At 37.9% G+C, this 25207-nt stretch overlaps 1 protein-coding gene across 12 annotated transcripts in view; it reads left to right on the top strand.

Moving 5' to 3' along the window:
* SPoCk (secretory pathway calcium atpase) overlaps positions 1-17350 on the top strand; it is a 55901-nt gene extending 38551 nt beyond the window's left edge. For 11 of the 12 annotated variants that reach the window (XM_071684909.1, XM_071684906.1, XM_071684904.1 and 8 more), the window contains 8 exons: positions 235-333; positions 829-985; positions 1932-2122; positions 4976-5104; positions 5858-6024; positions 6256-6397; positions 6764-6948; positions 7481-17350. In XM_071684909.1, coding sequence (XP_071541010.1) covers positions 235-333; positions 829-985; positions 1932-2122; positions 4976-5104; positions 5858-6024; positions 6256-6397; positions 6764-6948; positions 7481-7883 — 1473 coding nt within the window. In that variant the 3' untranslated portion in view covers positions 7884-17350. The remainder of the gene's footprint in view (positions 1-234; positions 334-828; positions 986-1931; positions 2123-4975; positions 5105-5857; positions 6025-6255; positions 6398-6763; positions 6949-7480) is intronic. The other variant, XM_071684908.1, reaches the window with a different exon arrangement.
* Positions 17351-25207: the final 7857 nt, after the last annotated feature.

Genomic DNA, 25207 nt, shown 5'->3' on the forward strand with positions numbered 1-25207 from the left:
TACCCCATGTAAACAAAAAAATAGTTTAAGACAGACAGACAATGTTTCACTTCATTATACCAGGTGCAGGTTACTTAAGGATGCATGTGATTGAGAGGAGAGGATGTATGGGTTTCATCATCTCCATTCACATGCAAAGTTAAAGATAACAGCATAGCTTAGCATTAGTATATTAGCATAAACTTTGTGGGCTTCTAATTTTTCGTAATGAATCAATTCTTGCCTTTTTGACAGCATGGCATATATAATGCAAGAGATAAGTATCAGCGACTAGAAGAGATTCCTTTCAAGTCTGATACTAAAACAATGTCTGTGAAGGTTAGAAATAAAAAGGTAAGCATGAACTATTTCCAGCATTGTTTTTACGTATTGTTGTCTTATGCTGTGTAAGGTTATAGCTTAGCATTAAGTCAGTGTTATTTTTGTATCTTGTTGTCTGATTTACATTGCTAATATTGTTTAAGAAAGAAAAGGTTTTAGCAGTGTAGTATTACACAAAGCAGATTTTACTTTGAATTCAGAAATAAGTTTCAACATATTTATCTTGAGGTCTATGTGATTCTGCTGTCATTTTCTATTTATGTGACTAATTATATAAAGATTGATACTAATAATGATGGTAATGCTTTGTTGTGGGTGCTAATACATAGTACAATGACCTTGCCTGTTAATCCTGATACAGTGGCCATTGTGGTCACTTATTGGTTGAAATTTCAAAATTCTTGTCAGAAACTTTAGAAAAGATTGAACAATAACTTTACAGAAATTTTGATGGTTGGCCCTCTGTGGCTTATAATTCTTTCTCACCCTGAAATTTGGCTTTTGCAGACTGGGGAAATAGAATGGCTTGTGAAAGGTGCAGTTGAGGCTGTGTTGAGATCATGCAGTCATTACCAACAAAATATAGCTGTACTTCCATTATCTCAGGAAAAGCAACATCAGATTTTGTCCATAAGCCTTGACCGTGGGAGACAGGGACTTCGAGGTAAGTTTAGTCCTGTGAGAAAATGTTTTAAGAAACAACTTATAAACCATTTGTTGTGTGCAATAGTTGGGGTTGCCCCAGCCTTCGTAATAATTTGTCTCTGTACAAGTTTTAGTGCAATGCAAGAGACAGTGTCATTATTTGGATGTCATACAGTGAGAACAGGCTTTCTGTTATTGGTATTTATACAGTCCTAGTTAATTGGATTGAATGGTGTAGTTGAGTACTAGATATATGATGGCTGCATCACTTTCACTTTGACAAGTTGTGTAATGTTCCTGTTAGCATTACACATATACCTGAAGACACCACCCCACCAGGGAGTAGTCTCACTCATCTAGATTTTTAGTGTGATTATTATACCCTGTAGTATCTAGAAGAACTTGTATTCATACTGATCATCATGAACTTGAGATTAGTTAAGATTTCCCTTTGCATTTGATTAGGTCTTCTTTACCATGACCATAAAAGGTGTATGGTCTCTTTTTGACTGATTTTATTCTAAATTATTGCTTTGTCATGTTACTTAGGATTACTTTGCACATGCCATCATACTGAAGTAGTAATGTAGTCACAAAGTAATTCATGAAGAAATATAGTTTTGGAAGAAAGTAGTGTTCTGTTTTAATATTGCTGCAGTATCACTGCTGAATTTCATCTTCCCTCCTGTCCATTAAATATTTTTTGATGTACATAAAGACTTAGGGCTTAGTTTTGGACATTTGGAAGGACTGATGTTTTTCTGTGGAGATTAACCTAATGCATAGATTTTTGTGAATACTGCTTATTACATTTTGTTTCCATGCCATTAATTTGGTCCATTTCTTCGGCTGTTGAAAGAAAAGAGGCTGCAGTTATGAACTAAGCAACACCATGAGGAAGAAAAGTCATGTCATTTTTCAAAATGATTTTTGTCTCCAAGGAATAATTTTAATTTTTGCTTCAGTTATTGGTATAGCTCGTGGCCCTTCTCTATCGGAACTAGGCTACATGGGCATATTAGGGATCATGGACCCTCCAAGAGAAGGAGCTCGACCATCTGTTACGACAATGCAGAGTACTGGTGTTAATGTCAAGATGGTCACTGGTGATGCTCAAGAGACAGCATGTGCAATAGCTCAAGCTGTTGGTCTGCCTGTAAGTATCAGGGATGGTACTGCAGCATAGTGCTTCATTGTATTTATTTATTTTTTTATTATGCTTAACCACCGTCTCCCACGTTAGCAAGGTAGCGCAAGGAAACAGATGAGGAATGGCCCAACCCACCCACATTCACATAAACATCCACACACGCACATATACGTATATATACATTTCAATGTATACATACATATACATACACAGACATGTACACATACACACATGTACACATGTACATATCCCCTATCCTTGGGGATAGGGGATAAAGAATACTTCCCATGTTTTCCCCGAGTGTCGTATAAGGTGAGTAAAGGGGGCAGGGGCGGGGGGCTGGAAACCCCCCTCACTCCTTGTATTTAAATTTCTAAAAGGGGAAACAGAATAGTGCTTCATTTTTTTTTTTTTTTTTTTGCCGCTGTCTCCCGCATTTGCAAGGTAGCGCAAGGAAACAGACGAAAGAAATGGCCCAACCCACCCCCATACACATGTATATACATACGTCTACACACGCAAATATACATACCTACACAGCTTTCCATGGTTTACCCCAGACGCTTCACATGCCCTGATTCAATCCACTGACAGCACGTCAACCCCGGTATACCACATCGATCCAATTCACTCTATTCCTTGCCCTCCTTTCACCATCCTGCATGTTCAGGCCCCGATCACACAAAATCTTTTTCACTCCATCTTTCCACCTCCAATTTGGTCTCCCACTTCTCCTCGTTCCCTCCACCTCCAACACATATATCCTCTTGGTCAATCTTTCCTCACTCATTCTCTCCATGTGCCCAAACCATTTCAAAACACCCTCATCTGCTCTCTCAACCACGCTCTTTTTATTTCCACACATCTCTCTTACCCTTACGTTACTTACTCGATCAAACCACCTCACACCACACATGTATTTGCTTCATGTATTTGCATAAATAGAATGTGCCTTCATTATTTTGATTTACACCAGTGTCTGCTTGACACTATTTCTTGTAAGTGCATTGATATGGTGTGGCATCTCATAATGTTTTCTTTGATACTCCTCCCAGAGCTCCAGATGTACAAGAACATACTGTAACCAGAAAGCCACCGGAATGAAGTTTAGTTTGAGCATTTTCATGCAGACAGATTTTTATGGAAAAAACTGAGACTTTTGGTTCACAAAGTAAGATTTGAATCTGTAGTCCTAACACTGTCATGTCTTGGGCTGTATGACTTTCCCACCTGCCAAGGGTCCCAAGGCCTTATCCCTACTGCTAGGAGCAAACATGCTCGCATTCTATTAACGTATGCTGGATACCCTCCCCTTCTTGTATTTCATTTTCTAAAAGATGGAGCAGTTTTTAATGTATTTATTAAGTTATTTATTTTGCTTTGTCGCTGTCTCCCGCGTTAGCAAGGTAGCACAAAGAAACAGACGAAAGAAATGGCCCAACCCACCAACACACACATGTATATACATACACGTCCACACACGCACATATACATACCTATACATCTCAACATATACATATACATACACACACAGACATATATTATATACTTATTTACTTAATTCATACTGTCTGCCTCCATTCATTCCCATCACCACCCAGCCACACATGAAATAACAACCCCCTCAAGTGTGCGAGTTAGCGCTAGGAAAGAACAACAAAGGCCACATTTGTTCACACTGTCTCTAGCTGTCATGTAATAATGCACCGAAACCACAGCTCCCTTTCCACATCCAGGCCCCACAGAACTTTCCATGGTTTACCCCAGACGATTCACATGCCCTGGTTCAATCCATAGACAGCACGCTGACCCCGGTATACCACATTGTTCCAATTCACTCTATTCCTTGCATGCCTTTCACCCTCCTGCATGATCAGGCCCTGATCACTCAAAATCTTTTTCACTCCATCTTTCCACCTCCAATTTGGTCTCCCACTTCTCCTCGTTCCCTCCACCTCTGACACATATATCCTCTTGGTCAATCTTTCCTCACTCATTCTCTCCATGTGACCAAACCATTTCAAAACACACTCTTTTTATTATCACACATCTCTCTTACTCTATTATTACTTACTCGATCAAACCACCTCACACCACATATTGTCCTCATACATCTCATTTCCAGCACATCCACCCTCCTCCACACAACTCTATCCATAGCTCACGCCTCACAACCATATAACATTGTTGGAACCACTATTCCTTCAAACATACCCATTTTTGCTTTCCGAGATGATGTTCTCGACTTCCACAGATTTTTCAACACTCCCAGAACTTTCGTTACCTCCCCCACCCTATGATTCACTTCCGCTTCCATGGTTCCATCCGCTGCCAAATCCACTCCCAGATATCTAAAACACTTCACTTCCTAAAGTTTTTCTCCATTCAAACTTACCTCCCAATTGACTTGTCCCTCAACCCTACTGTACCTAATAACCTTGCTCTTATTCACATTTACTCTCAGCTTTCTTCTTTCACACACTTTACCAAACTCAGTCACCAGCTTCTGCAGTTTCTCACACGAATCAGCTACCAGCGCTGTATCATCAGCGAACAACAAGTGACTCACTTCCCAAGCTCTCTCATCCACAACAGACTGCATACTTGCCCCTCTTTCCAAGACTCTTGCACTCACCTCCCTAACAACCCCATCCATAAACAAATTGAACAACCATGGAGATATACACACCCCTGCCGCAAACCTACGTATACTGAGAACCAATCACTTTCCTAGGAAGTCTTCCTACACGTACACATGCCTTACATCCTCGATAAAAACCTTTCACTGCTTTTATGAAATGAATATTTGATTATAAGACCAAAATCACCCACACCATGATGTTTATTTATTTATCATAGGTTCGTCCTGGCACAGTTTTCTCTGGAGATCAAGTGGACAGTATGGATGACCGAGTGCTAATAGGACTTGTGCGAGATGCAACAGTCTTTTACCGAGTGTCCCCCAGACACAAATTGCGTATTGTTAAGGTAAGATTTATATAAACGTATATCATAATACTGTATTACAGTAGTATCAGAAGAAAAAAAGTTTAGATTTTAAAAGATTTAGAGGAAGGTCATTTTGAAAGGTACCATATCAACCTTTCTTTTTTCTTTCAAACTATTCGCCATTTCCTGTGTTAGCGAGGTAGCATTAAGAACAGAGAACCGGGCCTTTGAGGGAATATCCTCACCTGGTCCCCTTCTCTGTTACTTCTTTTGGAAAATTAAAAAAAAAAAAAAAAATGGTGAAAATGGTGACAGTTATCTGTTAAGGGCATCCTCTTTCTTGCTGATTTTCCTGATACCTTTTCTTTATTATGGCCTAATTGCCTATTGCATATATCAAAGGTATGCTTGTTCATGAAAACAGTGTTGCATCTTCCATTTTATGCCCTATGGTATGTAAGACAATAGTATCTGGACATGCACTCAGAGATTTTGACTTGTATAAGCTGTTTTAGCATGTTATTATTAATCATGGTATATGTAGGCCCACACAGCTAATTATAAGAACATATTTCATAAATTTTTCCCGATAGTAATGTGTATTGTAAGTTTGATATTCTTTTCTCTATGTAAAGTTCATCTTGTGTAATTTGTTTATTCTACCTTTAACAGAAGAATTTCACTTGATCTATGGGATTGAAATGGGGCTGCTAACAAAAATTTCTCCCAGAACACAAAATAGGATTTAAAAAATTTTTTTTTTGCCTAACTTCCCTTTGTTCCTATCTCAAGGCTCTACAAGAGTGTGGAGAAATTGTGGGCATGACAGGGGATGGTGTGAATGATGTTGTTGCCTTAAAGCGTGCAAATATTGGTATTGCTATGGGCAAGATGGGGTCAGCAGTGAGTAAAGAAGCTGCTGATATGATCCTTAATGATGATGATTTCACCACTATATTGTAAGTTTTCAGTGAGATTCGTTACTGTGATATTGAGTGAATTATATTGGTGATAATTTCAAAAAAAGATCAAAAGAAGACTAATATTGAAAGTTAGACAGGTCAGTTACCTTAGACTGGAATCTCTTCAGTACAAGGACAAGATTGTTCTTACTGCTGTTGATTGAACATAGCCATATTGCATGAAGAAGAGGAATTTTTTTAACTGTAAGTTATGATTTCTATTTACAGATCAGCAGTTGAGGAGGGCAAGTGCATTTATCATAACATCACTAACTTTGTACAATTCCAAGTGAGCACTAGCCTAGTTGCTCTAAGTCTTATTGCTCTTTCAACTCTGTTTGGTCTCCCGAGCCCACTCAACCCAATGCAGGTTAGAGTTAGCAAATGAACCATGTAAAAGTGCTACACTGATGTTTATCCCTTGCCACAAGTGTGGAAAAGTAATTAGGTAATTAGGGTAATTATCTTTAATCCATATTCTCATGAATTCATTTGTACAAATAAGATCAGTTTAAGCCTCCTCCTCCTCTTTTCTTTTCCCTTTTTTTAAGGTTTGATGCACATTACTTTCAGCAGTGGATTACAACAACCTTACTAAGAAGTTTCAAAGACATTTTTTGATTTCATATTTCCTTTTTATTTTTGACATATTGATTTTTTTTTAGAGGGATGCTAATTATGTTCCTCAGTTGTCAGCTTTAAGTAGTGGTTTGATATATTCCTTTTTTTCTTCCAGATCCTACTTATTAATGTGATTATGGATGGTCCTCCAGCACTCACTCTTGGTATGGAACCTATTGATGATGATATCAAAGTTCAGCCTCCAAGAGACACAAAGAAAGATCTTATAACAAAGAAACTCGTCAGGAATTGTGTCATATCAGCTACTGTCATCATCTGTGGGACACTCTGGGTTTTCAGGCAAGTTATTGCATTATCTTGATTATGCCCTGCACCTTGCACATATATGTATGCAATAAGTCCACAGAGAAATGAAACATGATAAGTTCCGAAGTGCACTTTTGTGTAATGATCACATTATAAGGGGAGATACAGGAATGAGATATAGAACAGTCAGTTGATATGCAAGGAAGAGGCACAGCTGAGATCCCTTGGTAAACAAGCATCAATGGATGATGATGTTTGGGCTAGTGACACTTGTTTACCAATGGCATCTTAGCTACTTCTCTTCCTTGTATATCAGCTGACTTCTATACCTCATTCTTGATCTCCCCTGAAGATGTGATCATTAAACGAAAGTGCATTTGGGAACTTAAATGTTTCATTTTCCTGTGGACTTATTGTATATACTAGACCATGCATGCCACCATGACCTCTTGAAATACATATATATAGATATATATAGATAAAGTACTCTGTTCTGATGAATAGTCCAGTTGCATTGTTGTGAGTACTACACAAAATATATGAGGTTTTTATTTTCTGTTCACAGATCTGAAATGAGTGATGGTGTGGTGACTGCTCGTGACACAACTATGACCTTTGCCTGCTTTGTGATGTATGATATGTTCAATGCCATGTCATGTCGTTCAGATACCAAATCAGTGCTGGAGATAGGCATTACTACAAATTGGTATTTATTTGTTGCTCTTACTGCCACAATGTTTTGTCTCCTTTGTGTTGTATATTTGCCCTTCCTCCAATGGGTGTTTCAGACTGAGGGGATTCACATTTCAGACTGGATATATCTGCTCAGTCTCACCTCTACAGTCCTCATTGTATCTGAATTCCGAAAGTTCCTTGAGCGACGAAAGGAATATTCTGCTGGGATATTATCAGGAAGAGGATTTTGGTCATCCAAAAAACTGAAGGCAACATGGATTGATGCAGTTTAGCTTAAGTGAATCATACCATTCTTGGATGTGTTCATGTATGTTTGTGCTCAGAATGATTGATGATTGAACAGTTGTCTTGTAGAACATTCTGCTTATTTTACTGTCTGAAACATAATAAAGCTCATTTTTCTTGCACTTGTATATGAAGCCGTAGGATGATACTGTGTTGTGTGACCTGTTGTGCCTCTGTCTCCTGTCATAGTCCTTTTCTAAAGCATTTTTATATAACAGTGCAATATTTGATTTATGCCTGACTTTCATATCATTTTAGACCCAAGTCATTGGCAGCTAGGAAGGATTCCCTTCATTTGATCAGCAGACATGCTGATTAATTTTAGATGTGTTTATTATTTTGATGTTACTGAAGTTAGCTGTTTCAGTCAATCTTTTTTGAGTTCGTAAGAGAGAGATAAAAGTACATGGTACTATTGGATCATATGAAATTCTGGTGTTATATACTGCATTTTCAGTTGCATTTAGAACTTTGCCTCAGAAGTTATTTGATTGCAATATTTAGGGCTGGATTTCACCTGTTAGTGCAAAGCAGATTTGAAGATCTTAACGTTGTTTCCATACTACAAGCCATCCTGTTAGGAAAAATTATAGAACTACTTAGGTACATTGCAGAAAGGCTGAAATACTTGCTTCCCTTTGCACTGTTGCTAAGATTTTAAACACAGAATTCAAATTCATTATTTGCTTGATGTGGTTTAGATTGCTCTGACTCAGCATTTTAGTAATCATTATCTTAAGGTTGTTCAAATTTAACATGTGGACTCTTAAAAGTTAAAGCTGACTTTGTGATATCAAGTCAAGGATGTAGCTTTTTGTTTTTATTCTGATTTAGAGGTTCTTCAGAAATATCTTAAAAGTGTTGCTTTTAGAAGTAACAGGAGACTGTATAAGTAACTTTTGTCACATGTTTAAAGTGCAGTAACTTTGGACCAAGTTACTGCATCTGAAGATTTCTAAGTTATGCATGTTGTTACAAGACTGTGATAAGCTAAGACACAGTTATCAGATGTGGGTGATAACTAGATGTCAGCTTGATCTTTGTTGTCATACCTGCTTTTCCAAGTGGTTTACTCTGTATAGATCAGTTTTCACAGTAAGATTACTCGGAACATTTTCCATGTCTTAAAAGTGTGCAGAAATATATATATTTTTTTATGCCTTGTATCATTATTTAGATATTAGTAAAGTTCTTTTAAAGGAGGTTATTAAACCTAGAAAAATACTGCTTGATGGAGTCAGCACTTTTCAGCTAGATTTTTCGTATGTACCAGGAGGCCTTGAGTTATGATGTTGAGTTGTGACAGTTTGGACTGATGACACTTAAGAATTAAGATATGTAGTATCAACTTATGACATTGTACTTCGTCTTTTGACAGATTTGAAGAAAAATTTTATATGTATATATTTTTGATTTCTAAAAGTCTTTTCTTTTATAAGATACATAACCATGATTTGAGATTTGTGTATTTATCATGCATATTTGATTATGTCTTAGCAAAACACCATTTGATTTTGTATCCCACTGACTAGGGAATTACTGTAGATTTGTTCACTGCTTTACCATTAATTACAGCATCCATGGTAAGTATAGGCATTTCAGTATGTAGAAGATACTCATGGGTACAGGATATTAGGCTATCACTCTTGAGGTTAAGTAGAGATGCTTAGGTTTCATACTGGTCAGAAATTCGTGGTTATAGCCACATCTGTGGGGTTTCCTTCATTCTGTTACCATTGTATTTTTGATTAGTCCATTATGTAATGTGTACGTTACATGTAATATGATAACTTTTGTTGAATCAGACAGTTCAAGGGTTATTTAGATTATCTAATTGCCTTCTCCTCTTGTCAGCAGCACTCAGTCCATTCTATCCCACTCCAGCAGCACCTGACATCCTTTTCACAGTTTCTTTACATTTTCATTAGTGTTTAAATTACATATGACTGTGTGTAGTACAGTGTATGGATGGTAAGTGAAGTTGCTTCAGGTATAATATAATCCATCCATGAGATGTACCCTGAGAAAAATTTTAGTCAGGAACATAAACCCCCTGATAACACAGGTTCCAGTGGTTTGACTTACACAGCATAAGAGTTGGTGACAGGTGACCAGGAATGTATCCCCATTTTAAGTTCAGGCCTCCTGGTATGGTATTTGATTATTTGCTCATTGTTTGTGCAAATTATGGGACAGTGAAACTGAATTACTGTTTTGGTTAAGATTGTTTTTGCCATTTGCCATTTCTTAAAGGTGGTGTTCAGCCGAACAGCTTAGTCCCAAGCAAACTACCCATCAACCATGACTGATCCCAAGATTAAACTAGAATATTATAGGTTGTGAAAACAGTGCATTAACCTTAGAGTGTTGGCACCCATAATACTGTAATGGGATTTATCTCAGCTGTGCCTGTATGTTTTGAGAGATTTATCATAAAAGGAGTATGCAGTTAGAGCTACTTAAATGAATTTGTGGATATGTATTTCATCATGTCTTTTTCTGCATTCACAGCTCAGTAGTAAATGCAGACTCTTCTGTAACCAGCTCAGTCACTATATGTCTCAAAAAATACAACAAAAATTTAGGTTTCACTAAAAATTAGGCTTTGAATCATAAAATAAAGCAAAAGAAAATAATTGATATTCAGAAAGTGGAATGGGACAAGTCATATTTGCTGTGAAAGATACAAATAGAGAAGTCCAAGCTTAGAGAGAGAAAGATATGACCCGGTATACCACATCGCTCCAATTCACTCTATTCCTTGCCCTCCTTTCACCCTCCTGCATGTTCAGGCCCCGATCACACAAAATCTTTTTCACTCCATCTTTCCACCTCCAATTTGGTCTCCCTCTTCTCCTCGTTCCCTCCACCTCTGACACATATATCCTCTTGGTCAACCTTTCCTCACTCATTCTCTCCATGTGCCCAAACCATTTCAAAACACCCTCTTCTGCTCTCTCAACCATGCTCTTTTTATTTCCACACATCTCTCTTACCCTTACGTTACTTACTCGATCAAACCACCTCACACCACACATTGTCCTCAAACATCTCATTTCCAGCACATCCATCCTCCTGCGCACAACTCTATCCATAGCCCACGCCTCGCAACCATACAACATTGTTGGAACCACTATTCCTTTAAACATACCCATTTTTGCTTTCCGAGATAATGTTCTCGACTTCCACACATTCTTCAAGGCTCCCAGAATTTTTGCCCCCTCCCCCACCCTATGATCCACTTCCGCTTCCATGGTTCCATCCGCTGCCAGATCCACTCCCAGATATCTAAAACACTTCACTTCCTCCAGTTTTTCTCCATTCAAACTCACCTTCCAATTGACTTGACCCTCAACCCTACTGTACCTAATAACCTTGCTCTTATTCACATTTACTCTTAACTTTCTTCTTTCACACACTTTACCAAACTCAGTCACCAGCTTCTGCAGTTTCTCACATGAATCAGCCACCAGCGCTGTATCATCAGCGAACAACAACTGACTCACTTCCCAAGCTCTCTCATCCCCAACAGACTTCATACTTGCCCCTCTTTCCAAAACTCTTGCATTCACCTCCCTAACAACCCCATCCATAAACAAATTAAACAATATATATGTATATATATTCTTTTTATTATACTTTGTCGCTGTCTCCCGCATTAGTGAGGTAGCGCAAGGAAACAGACGAAAGAATGGCCCAACCCACCCACATACACATGTATCTAACTACACGTCCACACATACACATATACATACCTATACATCTCAACGTATACATATATATACACACACTGACATGCACATATATACACGTGTACATAATTCATACTGTCTACCCTTATTCATTCCCATCGCCACCCTGCACACATGAAATGAAAACTCCCTTCCTCCGCATGTGTGTGAGGTAGCGATGGGAAAAGACGACAAAGGCCACATTCGCTCACACTAAGTCTCTAGCTGTCATGTATAATGCACCGAAACCACAGCTCCCTATCCACATCCAGGCATCACAAAACTTTCCATGGTTTACCCCAGACGCTTCACATGCCCTAGCTCAATCCATTGACAGCACATTGACCCCGGTATACCACATCCTTCTAATTCACTCTATTCCTTGCACGCCTTTCACCCTCCTGCATGTTCAGGTCCTGATCACTCAATATCTTTTTCACTCCATCTTTCCACCTCCAATTTGGTCTCCCACTTCTCGTTCCCTCCACCTCTGACACATATATCCTCTTTGCCAATCTTTCCTCACTCATTCTCTCCATTTGACCAAACCATTTCAAAACACCCTCTTCTGCATTCTCAACCACACTCTTTTTGTTACTACACATCTCTCGTACCCTTCCATTACTTACTCGATCAAACCACCTCACACCACATATTGTCCTCAAACATCTCATTTCCAGCATCCACCCTCCTCCGCTCAACTCTATCTATAGCCCACACTTCGCAACCATATAACATTGTTGGAAACTATTTCTTCAAACACCCATTTTTGCTTTCCAAGATAATGTTCTCGACTTCCACACATTCTTCAGTGCTCCCAGAACTTTCGTCCCCTCCCCCACCCTTTGATTCACTTCCGCTTCCATGGTTCCATCCACTGCCAGATCCACTCCCAGATATCTAAAACACTTCACTTCCTCCAGTTTTTCTCCATTCGAACTTAGCTCCCAATTGGCTTGTCCCTCAACCCTACTGTACCTAATAACCTTGCTCTTATTCACATTTACTCTCAGCTTTCTTCTTTCACACACCTTACCAAACTCAGTCACCAGCTTCTGCAGTTTCTCACCCGAATTAGCCACCAGCGCTGTATCATCAGCGAACATCAACTGACTCACTTCCCAAGCTCTCTTATCCACAACAGACTGCATACTTGCCCCTCTTTCCAAAACTCTTGCATTCACCTCCCTAACAACCCTATCCATAAACAATTTAAACAACCATGGAGACATCACGGACCCCTGCCGGAAACCAACATTCACTGAGAACCAATCATTTTCCTGTCTTCCTACATGTACACATGCCTTACATCCTCAATAAAAACTTTTCACTGCTTCTAACAACTTGCCTCCCACACCATATATTCTTAATACCTTCCACAGAGCATCTCTATCAACTCTTATCATATGCCTTCTCCAGATCCATAAATGCTACATACAAATCCATTTGCTTTTCTAAGTATTTCTCACATACATTCTTCAAAGCAAACACCTGATCCACACATCCTCTACCACTTCTGCAACCACATTGCTCTTCCCCAATCTGATGCTCTGTACATGCCTTCACCCTCTCAATCGATACCCTCCTATATAGTTTCGCAGGAATTCTCAACAAACTTATGCCTCTGTAATTTGAGCACTCACTTTTATCCCCTTTCCTGGTGCATTTGAGCTGGGACACCAGAGGGAGATTGCTGAAAACTTGGAAAATGAAAGACAAGAACAGTCTCAAAAGCAACACACTGAGAATTCTGGTGCTTCGATGGACTCTTAGAAATGACAGTTTCATCAGCCCCTTACAAAGGAGTTCTGAGTCTGTAGTTGGTAAAGGTGCAGGCAACAAGGAAGAAAGCAGAGCTACGAGTGCCAGCAATCTCCCACAGTAAGGGGCTCACAATGCTCTTGATGTTACCTCGCTGATGCAGGAAATGGCGAATAGTATGAAAAAAAATGTATATGTATATGGTATGGGGGAAGGAGGTGTGATTGGGCTGAAGCATGGCATATGGAGTGATCAAGGGAAACAGTGGAGTAATCTCTGGGAGTAGGTTGGATGGTGGGCTATGATTTTGGTACATTATATGTGATAACTAGAGGACAGATATGTACAAAGAAAGCCATTGTTTGTTTGTTCCTGGTGCCACCTCCCCATGATAGTGAAGCTAAAATTTAGTGTAAACAACCATTATTGAGCAAGCTTTGTGCCAGCATGTGCCCATCATCTGGGATTTAGAATTTCTTTGATAAAGATTCTGAGAACCAGTACTGTGAATGTTGGAGTTGAGTGAATCAGTGAAGCATGTTCACAGCACTAGTTAAACATCCTTGTAAGAATTTCTATAAGAGCTTGTGCTCTTCAAATCAGTAATTACTTTCTAATCATGTTTTTGTGAGTAGTTTAAGATTGCTATGAACAAGGTAAAAGTAGTGGGAAGGGATGGGAAATTAGGATTGAAAGTGGGAAAGTTTGTAAAAACATTCAATTTGTATCTAAAATATTGTAGTGACTATGCAAAAGTACAAACTGCATACACCTGATTGGTGAAGAGTTTAAATGTATTTTACAGATTGTTTCTTAGGAAAAATTACATTATTTAAAGTTGCCTTTTGTCTTTATGGTGTTCTTCCTGGTATTTTCTGGATACTACATATCAGTTATTGCGGTTTTCTCTCATGAGAATAAGATTTATAGAAGTAAAAGGACCATGGTTGTGGAGAGCAAACATATGGGGTCATAGTACATTACGAGCAAAACAGTGGCACCTTACTTGCATATATATTTGCTGGAGCCTTGATCTTGGAAAAGTTTGATGGAAGTTTTAAACCATCCACAAATGACTAACGGACCTTTCGTCACACATTTGTGGAAGCAGTTAAATGATATGTATTTCCAGTCAGTCATTAGGTCTTTTGCTTAATTTTTCTTCTGCCTGACACTACTAATGTTAGACTCACAAAAATGATCTCTGATTTCAAGCACAGTGTTTGATATTAAATGACTGAAATTTTGTAGTACAGACCGTTTTTCTAAGAGTGGAATTGCGCATTACTTAACTGAATGACGATTTTAGTGTAGAATTGTGCATTACTAAACTGAATGACGAATGAAGATATGATCCAAGCTTTCCATCAGAGGGAACTGTGTATAGTATTTGTAAGGTTATGGCATGAAGTAGATATGTGAATTTGAAGAAAGTGGTTACAGATGCACAAGACTGATTGATAATTGAAAACGTGAAGGGTAAATTTATGTAAGTATCCAAAAGCATTTTCACAAGGATTACTGGCGAATGGTGTTAGTATGCTGTATATGCATCACCACTTATCATAGGATATTCCCATCTCTTAATGTTTTGTCTCTTAAATGAAAATTTAATTTAGTGCTACTCTTGCATGTTAGTCCTATCCTCATCCGAATAAATTGAGGCATCTTTAGGAATCAGTAAGCTACTTTATATATGTAAAGAGAGTAATTTGGGATATTTTAACAACACATTTTCTGCCAGGATGAAATGGCAGCCCTTTGCTTCCCATATTTGTCTTGATAATGTCAGATTTCATGCACTTTCAGTGTGTTGTGAAGTAGACCCCTATATGATTTTATGGGTAAGCTGTAAGTGGCTCTGTGTGTAGGTTTCTTGTCAATGCCATTATTTGAATATACCCTCAGCATATTTTTCATTTGTTTCACAATACATAGACTGTTTGATTAGCATCAAGTATTATTTTAGTGAGTCCCATGTTTAAAAGCACATAATTGAGCTCCACAGTTCATGGTCAGGAACAGAAAATTGATTTTGATTTGAAACTTTTTTATATCTTACTAAGCTTACTTGCACCAATTGCCAGTTTGCATATGCAGTGCTATGTCTGAAATAGAAACCAGCTGGTCTGTTGTCGTTGGCTGGGTGATCTTTGTCTTGTAAATGTTGCATTCTCGTCATCTGCATTGTAACTAGCAGGACCTGGGTAGCTTGTGGTTAAGTTGATCACATTGTTCAGTTAAGATTTGCCATGTCAAAGGTTCAGTGAGTGCAACCATCATTACTACAAGTTGTAAGATGTATGTCTCTGCATTGTGTAATTTGTTTAAGCACAGAATGAAAATCCCAACTTATATTTATATTATCTTACATACAGAGATATATTTCAAGTAATTTTTTTTCTTACTTCTCTTAAGGTCAATATTTTTCATGCATTTTCTGTTTGGTGTCACTATGCTATCCTGAAATATTGCTGATTTCAGAGTTTTCTTTAAAATTATGAGAAGTAAGCTTATAAAGTTTAGGCTCATTAAAAGAACTTACTGATTAGCACTTACTGGTAATAGATATCATAAGAATTATGACTATCACACAGATATAGTATAGGTAGGTAGTAGACAGGCTTACCTCATCAGTCTTAGGATTACATCTGTAGGAGGATATTGGGAAGCCTAAGGAAGATTTCTCTTAAGGCACTTCTTTCTCTTATTAATGATTGACTTACTACATCCACACTTACTGGTCTGCCACATATAAAGTAATCCAAGACTTTTTTTTTATATTTCTCTATGTTCTTATTTTCTGTATATTCTCATGTTGTATCCCATCTACTTGTGATAATGTAATTGCTTAGGAATGCTGATTATATTTATTTTGGTTTATATTTTTACAGCAAAAGTGCTGCCTTTACATGAGGTGCTGAACTAGTGTGAATAATTTTGGCATATATTGTGAGCTCTGCTGGTGCAGTTATCTTACAAGTATGTGAAGGTGTATTGTTATTTGATGTAAATTTTAGAAAAGGGATATGCAGCATGAGATTGTAAATATACAGTCAGACAACAGGGATGTATTCACATAAATGTTGGTTGACATTATAAGTTTATTGTAGAAATGTAATATATTTTCTTTGTTTCAGTAATGTTCTTTATTTTAGCAATTTCATCTGTATGTGACAACATTGATGAAGGAAATTTTTTTTCAGAGCATGAATGGTATTACAGTTTGGTTGGTTGGTTGTATTTTCATTGGTTTGTAATTTTGATGTACAGATCTATACTAAAAGTTTACTTGGCTGTGTCCAAGATCAAAGGTACTGAGACCTTTCAGAAAGGGATCAAGCGACATGTGCAGGATTTATGACACATGGACAATCATGAAGAGGCAAATGTGGCACAGGCAAAGGAAATTTTGAAGTTGTAATTCCACTAAATCTTAAAAATGATATGTCTTGTATACTGTTATTTATGTAATAAATATGATAATTATTTTTTAATTTTCTCAGAAATCTTTGTGATGAGGTTAGACTTGCCTCAGTGTCCTTTATACAAGTAGAAATGTACATAAGCGTAGATAGTATTTCTTCCATTCCAAAATCTTATCTTTCCTCTGACACATAACTAGGAAATCTCAAATTCATTAAAGTAAACACAGCAACTGCAGTAGATAAATGAAAGTGGTGGATGTTGGTTATCCTACTAAATTTATATAGGTAATGTTGCTATTGACTGTTGTTGCATGCTTTTACTTATTAGATGTGGCTTCAAATATTTCATTAACATGAAATTTTTAAGGCTGTTTGAATCTGTCCAAAACAAAAGTCTCCATATTTAGGCACTTTAAGTATGCAAACTGTATTGAAAGATTAGGAATTTATACTCACTTAGAGATCATATCATTATCAGTTTACATTAAGGTTGCCTTGAATAAAGCTTTTTAATTGTTGTCAGTGGTACTTAAATGGTGTTTTACTTAATCATTATGCTGTGTGCCAAGGAAATACATCCTTAATACCGTATAAATTTTCAGCTGTATATAACTTTCACATATTATGTATGAATCAGCTTGAGAAGTCACAAAATGGTTATGTTGGGGCCTGGTCAGAGATAGGGTTTTGTGGGATTGGTTAATAACATATGACAGCTAGAGAATTAATGCGATGGTATGAAGCCTTTTCTTCGTCTGCTCCTGGCACTACCCTGCAGACTTGGGAAACAATGTGCAAGTATAAGGGAAAAAGAAATTTGTTTACATGTATATATATACATATACCCAATTTTATTTATATTTTATAAAGGCTTGGTATTTGAGAGGCTATGGGAAATAATCCATTAGAATGGCATATAGTATGACAATATCTTTGTCCTGTTTTGATTACATATGGAATATGTTGAAGGTTTTATCATTGCATGTGCTTTGTCTAACTATATCCATTAAGCTCTTTGCTGTGTTAAACAAGGAGGGTGTCTTTTGGAATATTTTTGTTAAATTTTTCATTGATTTAGTGGAAATTACATTATCATTGATAACTACTGTCATGTAATGCAAACGCTTGCTTTGTAATGTAATTAAGATTGAACGACCCCATTCATTATCAGGTTTTCACTTAGTAATAGACTGCATTTAGTATGAAAGTCCTATGAAAGTCCCTGAAGGTACTTCTGTAAGCAAAAGTGGTATCAGTTGCCACCTTTCATATTGTAATTCAGTCTAATCCATATCAGCCTTGAACTCAGTTACTTGTGCTAGCCAACACAATCCCACATCTCAGTCTTCACCAGAGGTGGCACTTCTTTTACTCATCCTGATACCAACTATGCATTTTACTCCCAGAACATTCCCAAACTACTTCCACCCCCCTTTTAACTTTCAAAAAGTTTATGTTTGTAAAAGCCAGAGAACATTTAGGTCACACATAGCACAAATCTCTCCATTCTTTTCAACCTCTGTACAGTAATGTAAAGTAAGCCTTCGAGGTCAAATCTTCGTTTGGCTCCTTCCTCTGATCCTTCTTTTAGATTGTGATGATACAGGAGAGAAGGATTTCCAGTTCCCTTTGCTTTTTTTTTGGGCTTCAGTGATACACTGGAGATACATGGGTGGAACAGTAAAATTTGTTTGCAGTTTCCAGGGAGGATAATTAACACACTCAGCTTCAGGTAACCACCCTTCATAAACAACGACAGATATAGTAATGATATTCAAAAGTAGAATAGGAATTAGGGCAAAAGTGGAAATCAAACATGATCCATTGTATCACTCCCAAGCATCAATGTCAATAATCGTGTGTGCTTTAATAGTTTTAGTTCGTTTTGATGTTCAAGCATAGTAAGTTATAAAGAGCATTATTCCTAAACAGTTGGGCAGATTTTACGTTGTAGTTTATGTGGTGTTGAGAATTTTATTTTTCTCTATTTGAATGTGAGGATCATTGGTACATGAGTGGAAAATATGTACCTAATAATGCATATTTTTACAATTTTGTCGGCAAGCTACAATGTCCAACAATATGTCTCCCACACTTTTTCTTTTAAGGAAGCAAAATTGTGTGAAAGATAAAATTGTAAGGTGTACAGTTGAATTATGTTGAGTACCAATTTTCATGCCCGGGTTTTTGTTTGTGGAAACGCAACGTCTTGTGACGTCATTGCAGGAGAAGGCAGGACGGCGGGAAGAACGACTTATGGTTTGACTTTTTTTGTGTTAAAATGGGTGATTTGATTGATGAGTCCCGGTGAATTACCATCACGTTTATTCAGATTAACTCAAGGAAGCTTCCGGAAGTGGTCTTCTCGTTGAACGCGAAGAATTGACGTGTAAACGAGAGGATTTCCTGGAGCCTCACCTCTCCAAATTAAAAGGTATGTCATGTCACGGAATTAAACCAACTGGTGTACGTTTGAGCATATTTTGTAACGCTTTCTTCTGTTTCGTAGTTTCAGGAGACGGCACTAATGCTCTTATGGAGTTCCATATTAATTAGTTAATGTTTTGGGAGCAAATTGATATAAAAAAGTGTTCGATGTTTTCATCAAGGGCCTGAGAGTGGGCGGACAACAACGTGTATTTATTTCATGATATTTGAGTCTTCCATATTTTATTTACAGACTAAATTCATGATTTGTGAAGTTATCAGAGTATACAATATGAAGATTAACGTGTTAGAATTTTGGTGAGGTTTTTGAAATGACTTAAGAAACGATTTGGTTAAATTATTTTTTGACTAGGTTTTGACTAGGCGGCCCAACATTTTTGGCGGTTTCCATGATCTCCATATTTGTACTTCATCAATGGATTTATCGACTTTAAGGATTCTCTGAACAAGGAAAGTGTTTTACAAATATGGAGATTCGTGCAATTATCAATTATGATCTAAATTATGATATTTTTCTTTCGTGATGTAAGAGATAAATTCGGATTTTACGAAGTCCAGTTGGGTTGCGTGCAGCTCATGGCTATCGCAATCTTGGATTTTTAAGAGAGGTTGAGCTACACTTGTTAACCTTACCTTACTTTCTAACCAGGAGGCTTCGAATCCCAGACTCATTCCTGTTTCAAAGCTGCTGCAGCATACTTTAACGTCACCTACAGGTGGCGCAAGAATATTAAAGAGATGTTGAAAATACGACTGCAAAATATACTTAGTAGTTCATGGTGTCGACTTGTCGGCAAGATAGCCGCCACTACGTAAACATGATTTCATTTGATGTACGTATGTTAAGCAATATTCAACTGATATCAAAATTGTGTTTGAAAATAAGACAGGAAGCACATGCAAATATTGATATAGGACTTCATTGTTTTACTAGCGGCCAAATGCATTTTTTTTTACTTACGCAGCCACAGTTTACCTTGTAGACCACAAATTAAGTTCACCTAGGGGAAGCATTCTGACTATATGTCGAGTTTTTGTATAGTGTAGGTTTAGGTGGAATTGCCTTAAAAAAAGTGTCGTTTTGCATATACTGCTAGAGTTACCAGCTGCTTTCTTCAGTTAGGCGCGCCAATGAGGATTGAAAGCACCTCCAGTTGTGAAGTCAGGATGTTCCTGTGTTGACTTGTATATATTTAGGGTTAAGGGATGACTGTCAGCAGTGTTGCTTTATTCAGATGTAAAGCGTCAGCTCTTTGGTTACCAGTGAATCAGGTACAGACATGTCAAGATCAGTAATAGAACAGGGTAATGATTGTGAGGGATTTGTTAGAAATTGATGAGGTTAGGCAGGAAAGTTGGAGGTGGAAATTGAGCTGACCTACGCTTCCTACGGACTGGTAAGCTATTTAGGTTAAGGCATGATTATTTGCTCTGTGATTGTAATGCATATTTTATTATTATATTCGATATACAAATGATATATGTACAGTATGTTTTAGGATTTGATGGCTATGACTTGGTTATTATGCTAGAAATATGTACACTTTTTTTAACGTTTCTGTTGGCAGAAAGGTAAATCAGGTTTGAAGAATATTATCAGTATTAATACTTATTGAAGAAAGAATTATCTTTACCATCCATGAGTGCGAATGTTTTACCAAGTCCGGATTTTATGGGCTTAAATACGTGTAACGTAAATTGGAATGTATCTAAAGAGAAACTTGATTATATGGGATACCTTCCATTCCTCGTAACAGCTAATTTGTGTAAAATATTGTTTCACATGTCTCCCCCCCCCCTCCCGGAGTATTTTGTAAGCTATTAGATGTATAGTTTCACTTAGTGTAATTACATTATTTTATCACTTCAGTAAAACAATGTGAGGTAAAGTTTGTCTGGAGGTGAAAACTACCTGATTTTTTTTTTTAACTAATGTTTAAAACCATTAGTTTTCCTAGTAATGAAGTTCCTGTGTTTAGAAAAATTATGCGCCTACTTAACCCGTTTTCTCTGAACAGCTTTTAGGTTATGTCTTCGAGAACCAAGTGTTGTTGCTCTTGTTTCCTTCTCGAAGCGTAATCATAATATATGTATATTTAAATTTTGATTTTATTTTATCTGTTCTGATGGTACGTCGCTGACGCGGCAAAGGTAAGCAGGTAAAGATTTTATATAAACCCTGTATACAAGATAAACTTGTTCCTGTTATTCAACATTAGTTCACCTAATGTTAGGTGAACCAACACTTTGTGCTTGATACAATCTTCATATTTATTTTCTGCTCGACTTCAGCTTTCATTTTTATGTTTGCTACACACGAAGCAACATTATATAATTTTGTCTATGTCAATTATACACGAAATCGTCTCTATTCTTATTCGCAAATGGACCATATTTTCCATTCATTGTTTCAGTGGATTTGTTGTTGTACGTACGAGATGTTTGGTTAAGCACATTTTAATCCTGGTAATGTATCAGTATTGTCATGTATTGGATTCGTAGTGGGAATTAGTTGGTATAACTTTGCATCAAACTAATGTAAACTTGAAATGCAGGAGCGTATATAATTATAGATAGTTTAGTGTTACTGACATACTCCGCTGGTGACTCACGAGCCTAATTGTAGTTTGTATCCTTCCCAGTTGTACAATTAGCGTCATTATTTATCTTCCTCAATCTTTTGCTTTGGATGCTTCTTTGACGGGTTTTACTATGCAGTATATTTTTCGTCCTTTATTTCATGACGAGGTACTGAGATCAGTACCGTATATATTGTTATGAGTGAAACGTCGAGGTAACTTGATATAAGAACAAAAAGTGCCTTTTTGAAATGGAGAATAAATTCTTCTGTTGAGTACTTCTTGACTGGTAGTTAGAAGGCCTTAAACTGTCTTGCGTTCGCCTTTGCTGCCCCTTTTTTGTTGTCACTCCCCCTCTTGTGTGTTCTGAGTGTGGGTGTTGGGCATGGTCGTGAGGTGTGGGCGTGGCAGGTGAAGCATTGGCAGGCTTAAGGTGTGATAGACCACGCCTGCAGGGGCCCATAGCTCCTCGTTTAAAAACAGTCTATTTACATTTTATAGCCGCGACGCTGCGTTTCGGGTTCTCTGGCCTCTGGACCCCACTGGCGCACCTTAGTAGCAAATGGGTTGCTGAAGGCAGTAACGAGAGGTCTTGACTTTGACCTGACCCTAAAGGGTTAGTTCAAAGGCACGACCATCACGAACAACAACACACACACACACACACACACACACACACACACACACACACACAAAGAACTTGATATTTTAGAAATATTGTGGGATGTATGAACTGAAAACGGTATTAGATGGCGTACGGCATTGGTTAAGTTTGATTTAAAGATATCGACAGAAATAACTATAGACAAACATCAGTTTTCCGTTGTGTAAAGCAAAAATGATCGAAAAATATTTTCGACGGTTAATCGTTTTTTTGGTACATTAAACAAGCGAGCAATTACTTGCTAATGATTGTTAGGCAAGATGTTGCAACAGCAAGCTTGTAATTACCTTGACGACCATTGGTACACTCATGATTTTGAATGTTAGAGATGCATTGTACAGACAGACCATGGGCGAGAGAAGGAAACGGGTCTAGTGCTTGGGCTGGTCTGTCCGCAGATACACATAAAGAGGGAGATATGAATAGATGACCGGGGGAATGTCTGTGAACTAATCCATAATCCAGCTTGTTATAAAATGGCAGAATTCGGCAAGCTGTTCGCTGCATACTCGATCCTCTTCTCGCTGGACCGACCCAGCCAGCCAGGCGGGAAGCTACTACGCCAGGCTATATAAACGGCACGAGGATTTTAAATTTGTAATTACATGCTCACATCTGCAGCTGCCGTGGCCGTATTGATATTTCTCCACACTGGTTACGGCAGCCGTGCGTGACGGTGTGTGTGGATGGGGGAGAAGGTTCGTGGAGGTGGTTATTTTGTTATTCGCTGCATCGCGTCGACATAGGCTACTCGGGTATGTTAGAAGTCTAGGGAAGGTTCTAAATCTTCATCACTCCGTAGCCTAGTACGGAAACTTTGGACGAATTGCTGCTATTCACTGTTTTGCTTTAATGTGTGTGATTCATGATTAGCGCCGGCCCTTTTAAAGCTGCACAGTTTGTTCTTGCGTACGGTGTAGTAATAGTTTTGCATATGCATATTAACGACGATTGCCTGTAGGCAGTATTTTCGTGGCTGGCTCAGTTTAGACGCTTAACGTTTATGCAAGATAATTCGGATACGTTCCTACATTTGAATGGAGCAGCGAGTGCAAGACGGTTCAGCGAACTCGTTGAGTGTTGGCTATTGGCTCATCGCATGAGAATGAATTACATTTGTATTATTATTATTAGTATTATCATTATTATTTTACTATTATTGTTATTAGCAGCATTATCATTATTTATCATTATTATTATTATTATTGTTATTATTAATATTATTGTATGATTATTATTATTAGTATGTATTATGATTATTGTTATTGTTATTATTATTATTATTATTATGATGATGCAACCCCAGAACCACTTTTCTGGGGCTCCTGTAGCTTTGAGGCTGCGCCCCAATCTGTAGCAGGGGGATGACAGATTCCTTTGGAGCAAAAAGGTCGTTGTCGAGACCCTTCCTTCCTTTCTGTCCTTGGATGATGGCACAAGCCTTGTCGAGGGTGACTTCTTGCTCGCGTTGTAACCATACATGGGTGAAGACCAGTGAAACATAGACACACACACACACACACACACACACACATATAATTGTACATATGTATTATAGTTGCAACCGTGAATATTATGATACCATAAAAGTGGAGTTTTAGAAAATCGTGACTCATTTTTTTTTTGTGTGTGAATTCCGGGATTAAAACTTGGTATTTATATCATTATTATCAAATGTAAAATCTTTGCGTGGTACAACTTTTTTTTTCTCTAGCGGTGTGTTATTTACAGATAACTGAATCATGAGCAGCGGAGTGTATTAGAATTTTTTAAGCTTTGGAGGTCTTCATACGTATTTGGGGACACGTGAGAAGTGAAGAATATATGAAGTTAGATTAGCTTTGTTTACTTGATGAAAGATTATTCATTAATCAACTGATTTCGGAAGATTGCTCATTAATCGGTTGATTTCGTATGTACGCCGGTATGGTTTGTTTGAGATTATGTTAGGGTTCTGGCACAGTTTCCGTTGTAGGGTGTCTCTCTCTCTCTCTCTCTCTCTCTCTCTCTCTCTCTCTCTCTCTCTCTCTCTCTCTCGTTACATACGATCTTTATTGCTGGGAGAGTCCGATGATAACGGCTTAGTGGAAGCATTTTCGTCGGCGACTTACGACCTTCGTTATGCATAAGGGATTTTTTTTTTTTTTTTTTGTAATGTTGAAGTGACGTATATAATGCCTTCATTGTTTTCCGTTACACTTATGAACGATTGTTATGAAAACTGATCTTAAACTTGTTTCTTATGTGTCGTGTATCTCTGAGCAAGATGTATTGTTCACGTATTGCCGGGTTATTGTTCGGTGAGCCAATATACCCGGGTCAGAGAATGATGCATTAGATGGTGTATAACACTGTCCTGGCCCCCAGCACAGGTCCAGGCCGATTGGCTGTGTGACAGACTGTTCCCTGGAGGGATGGCACGCGTCTAGCCATGATGGAAGAGGCTGGAAAGGGACATTGGGATTGTGGGAAGGTACCAGGACAAGAGTGGGAGGGTTGAACACGTCTTAGTAGGATGGAAGGGAAAGCACCGGGACAGAAGGAGAAAGGAAAGATGAGTGTTGAATGGAACGGAAAGGGAAGGATAAGAACGTCTTAATGGGGTGAAAGGGAAGGAGCTGTACATGTAGTGGGAAAGATGGGAAGGTTAGGATGGGAAACGTCAATAGAGTTGAGGAAGGAAGGTGTGGGAGGCAAGAG

This window comes from Panulirus ornatus, chromosome 39 (genome assembly GCF_036320965.1).
Source record: "Panulirus ornatus isolate Po-2019 chromosome 39, ASM3632096v1, whole genome shotgun sequence".
Lineage (NCBI taxonomy): Eukaryota > Metazoa > Arthropoda > Malacostraca > Decapoda > Palinuridae > Panulirus > Panulirus ornatus.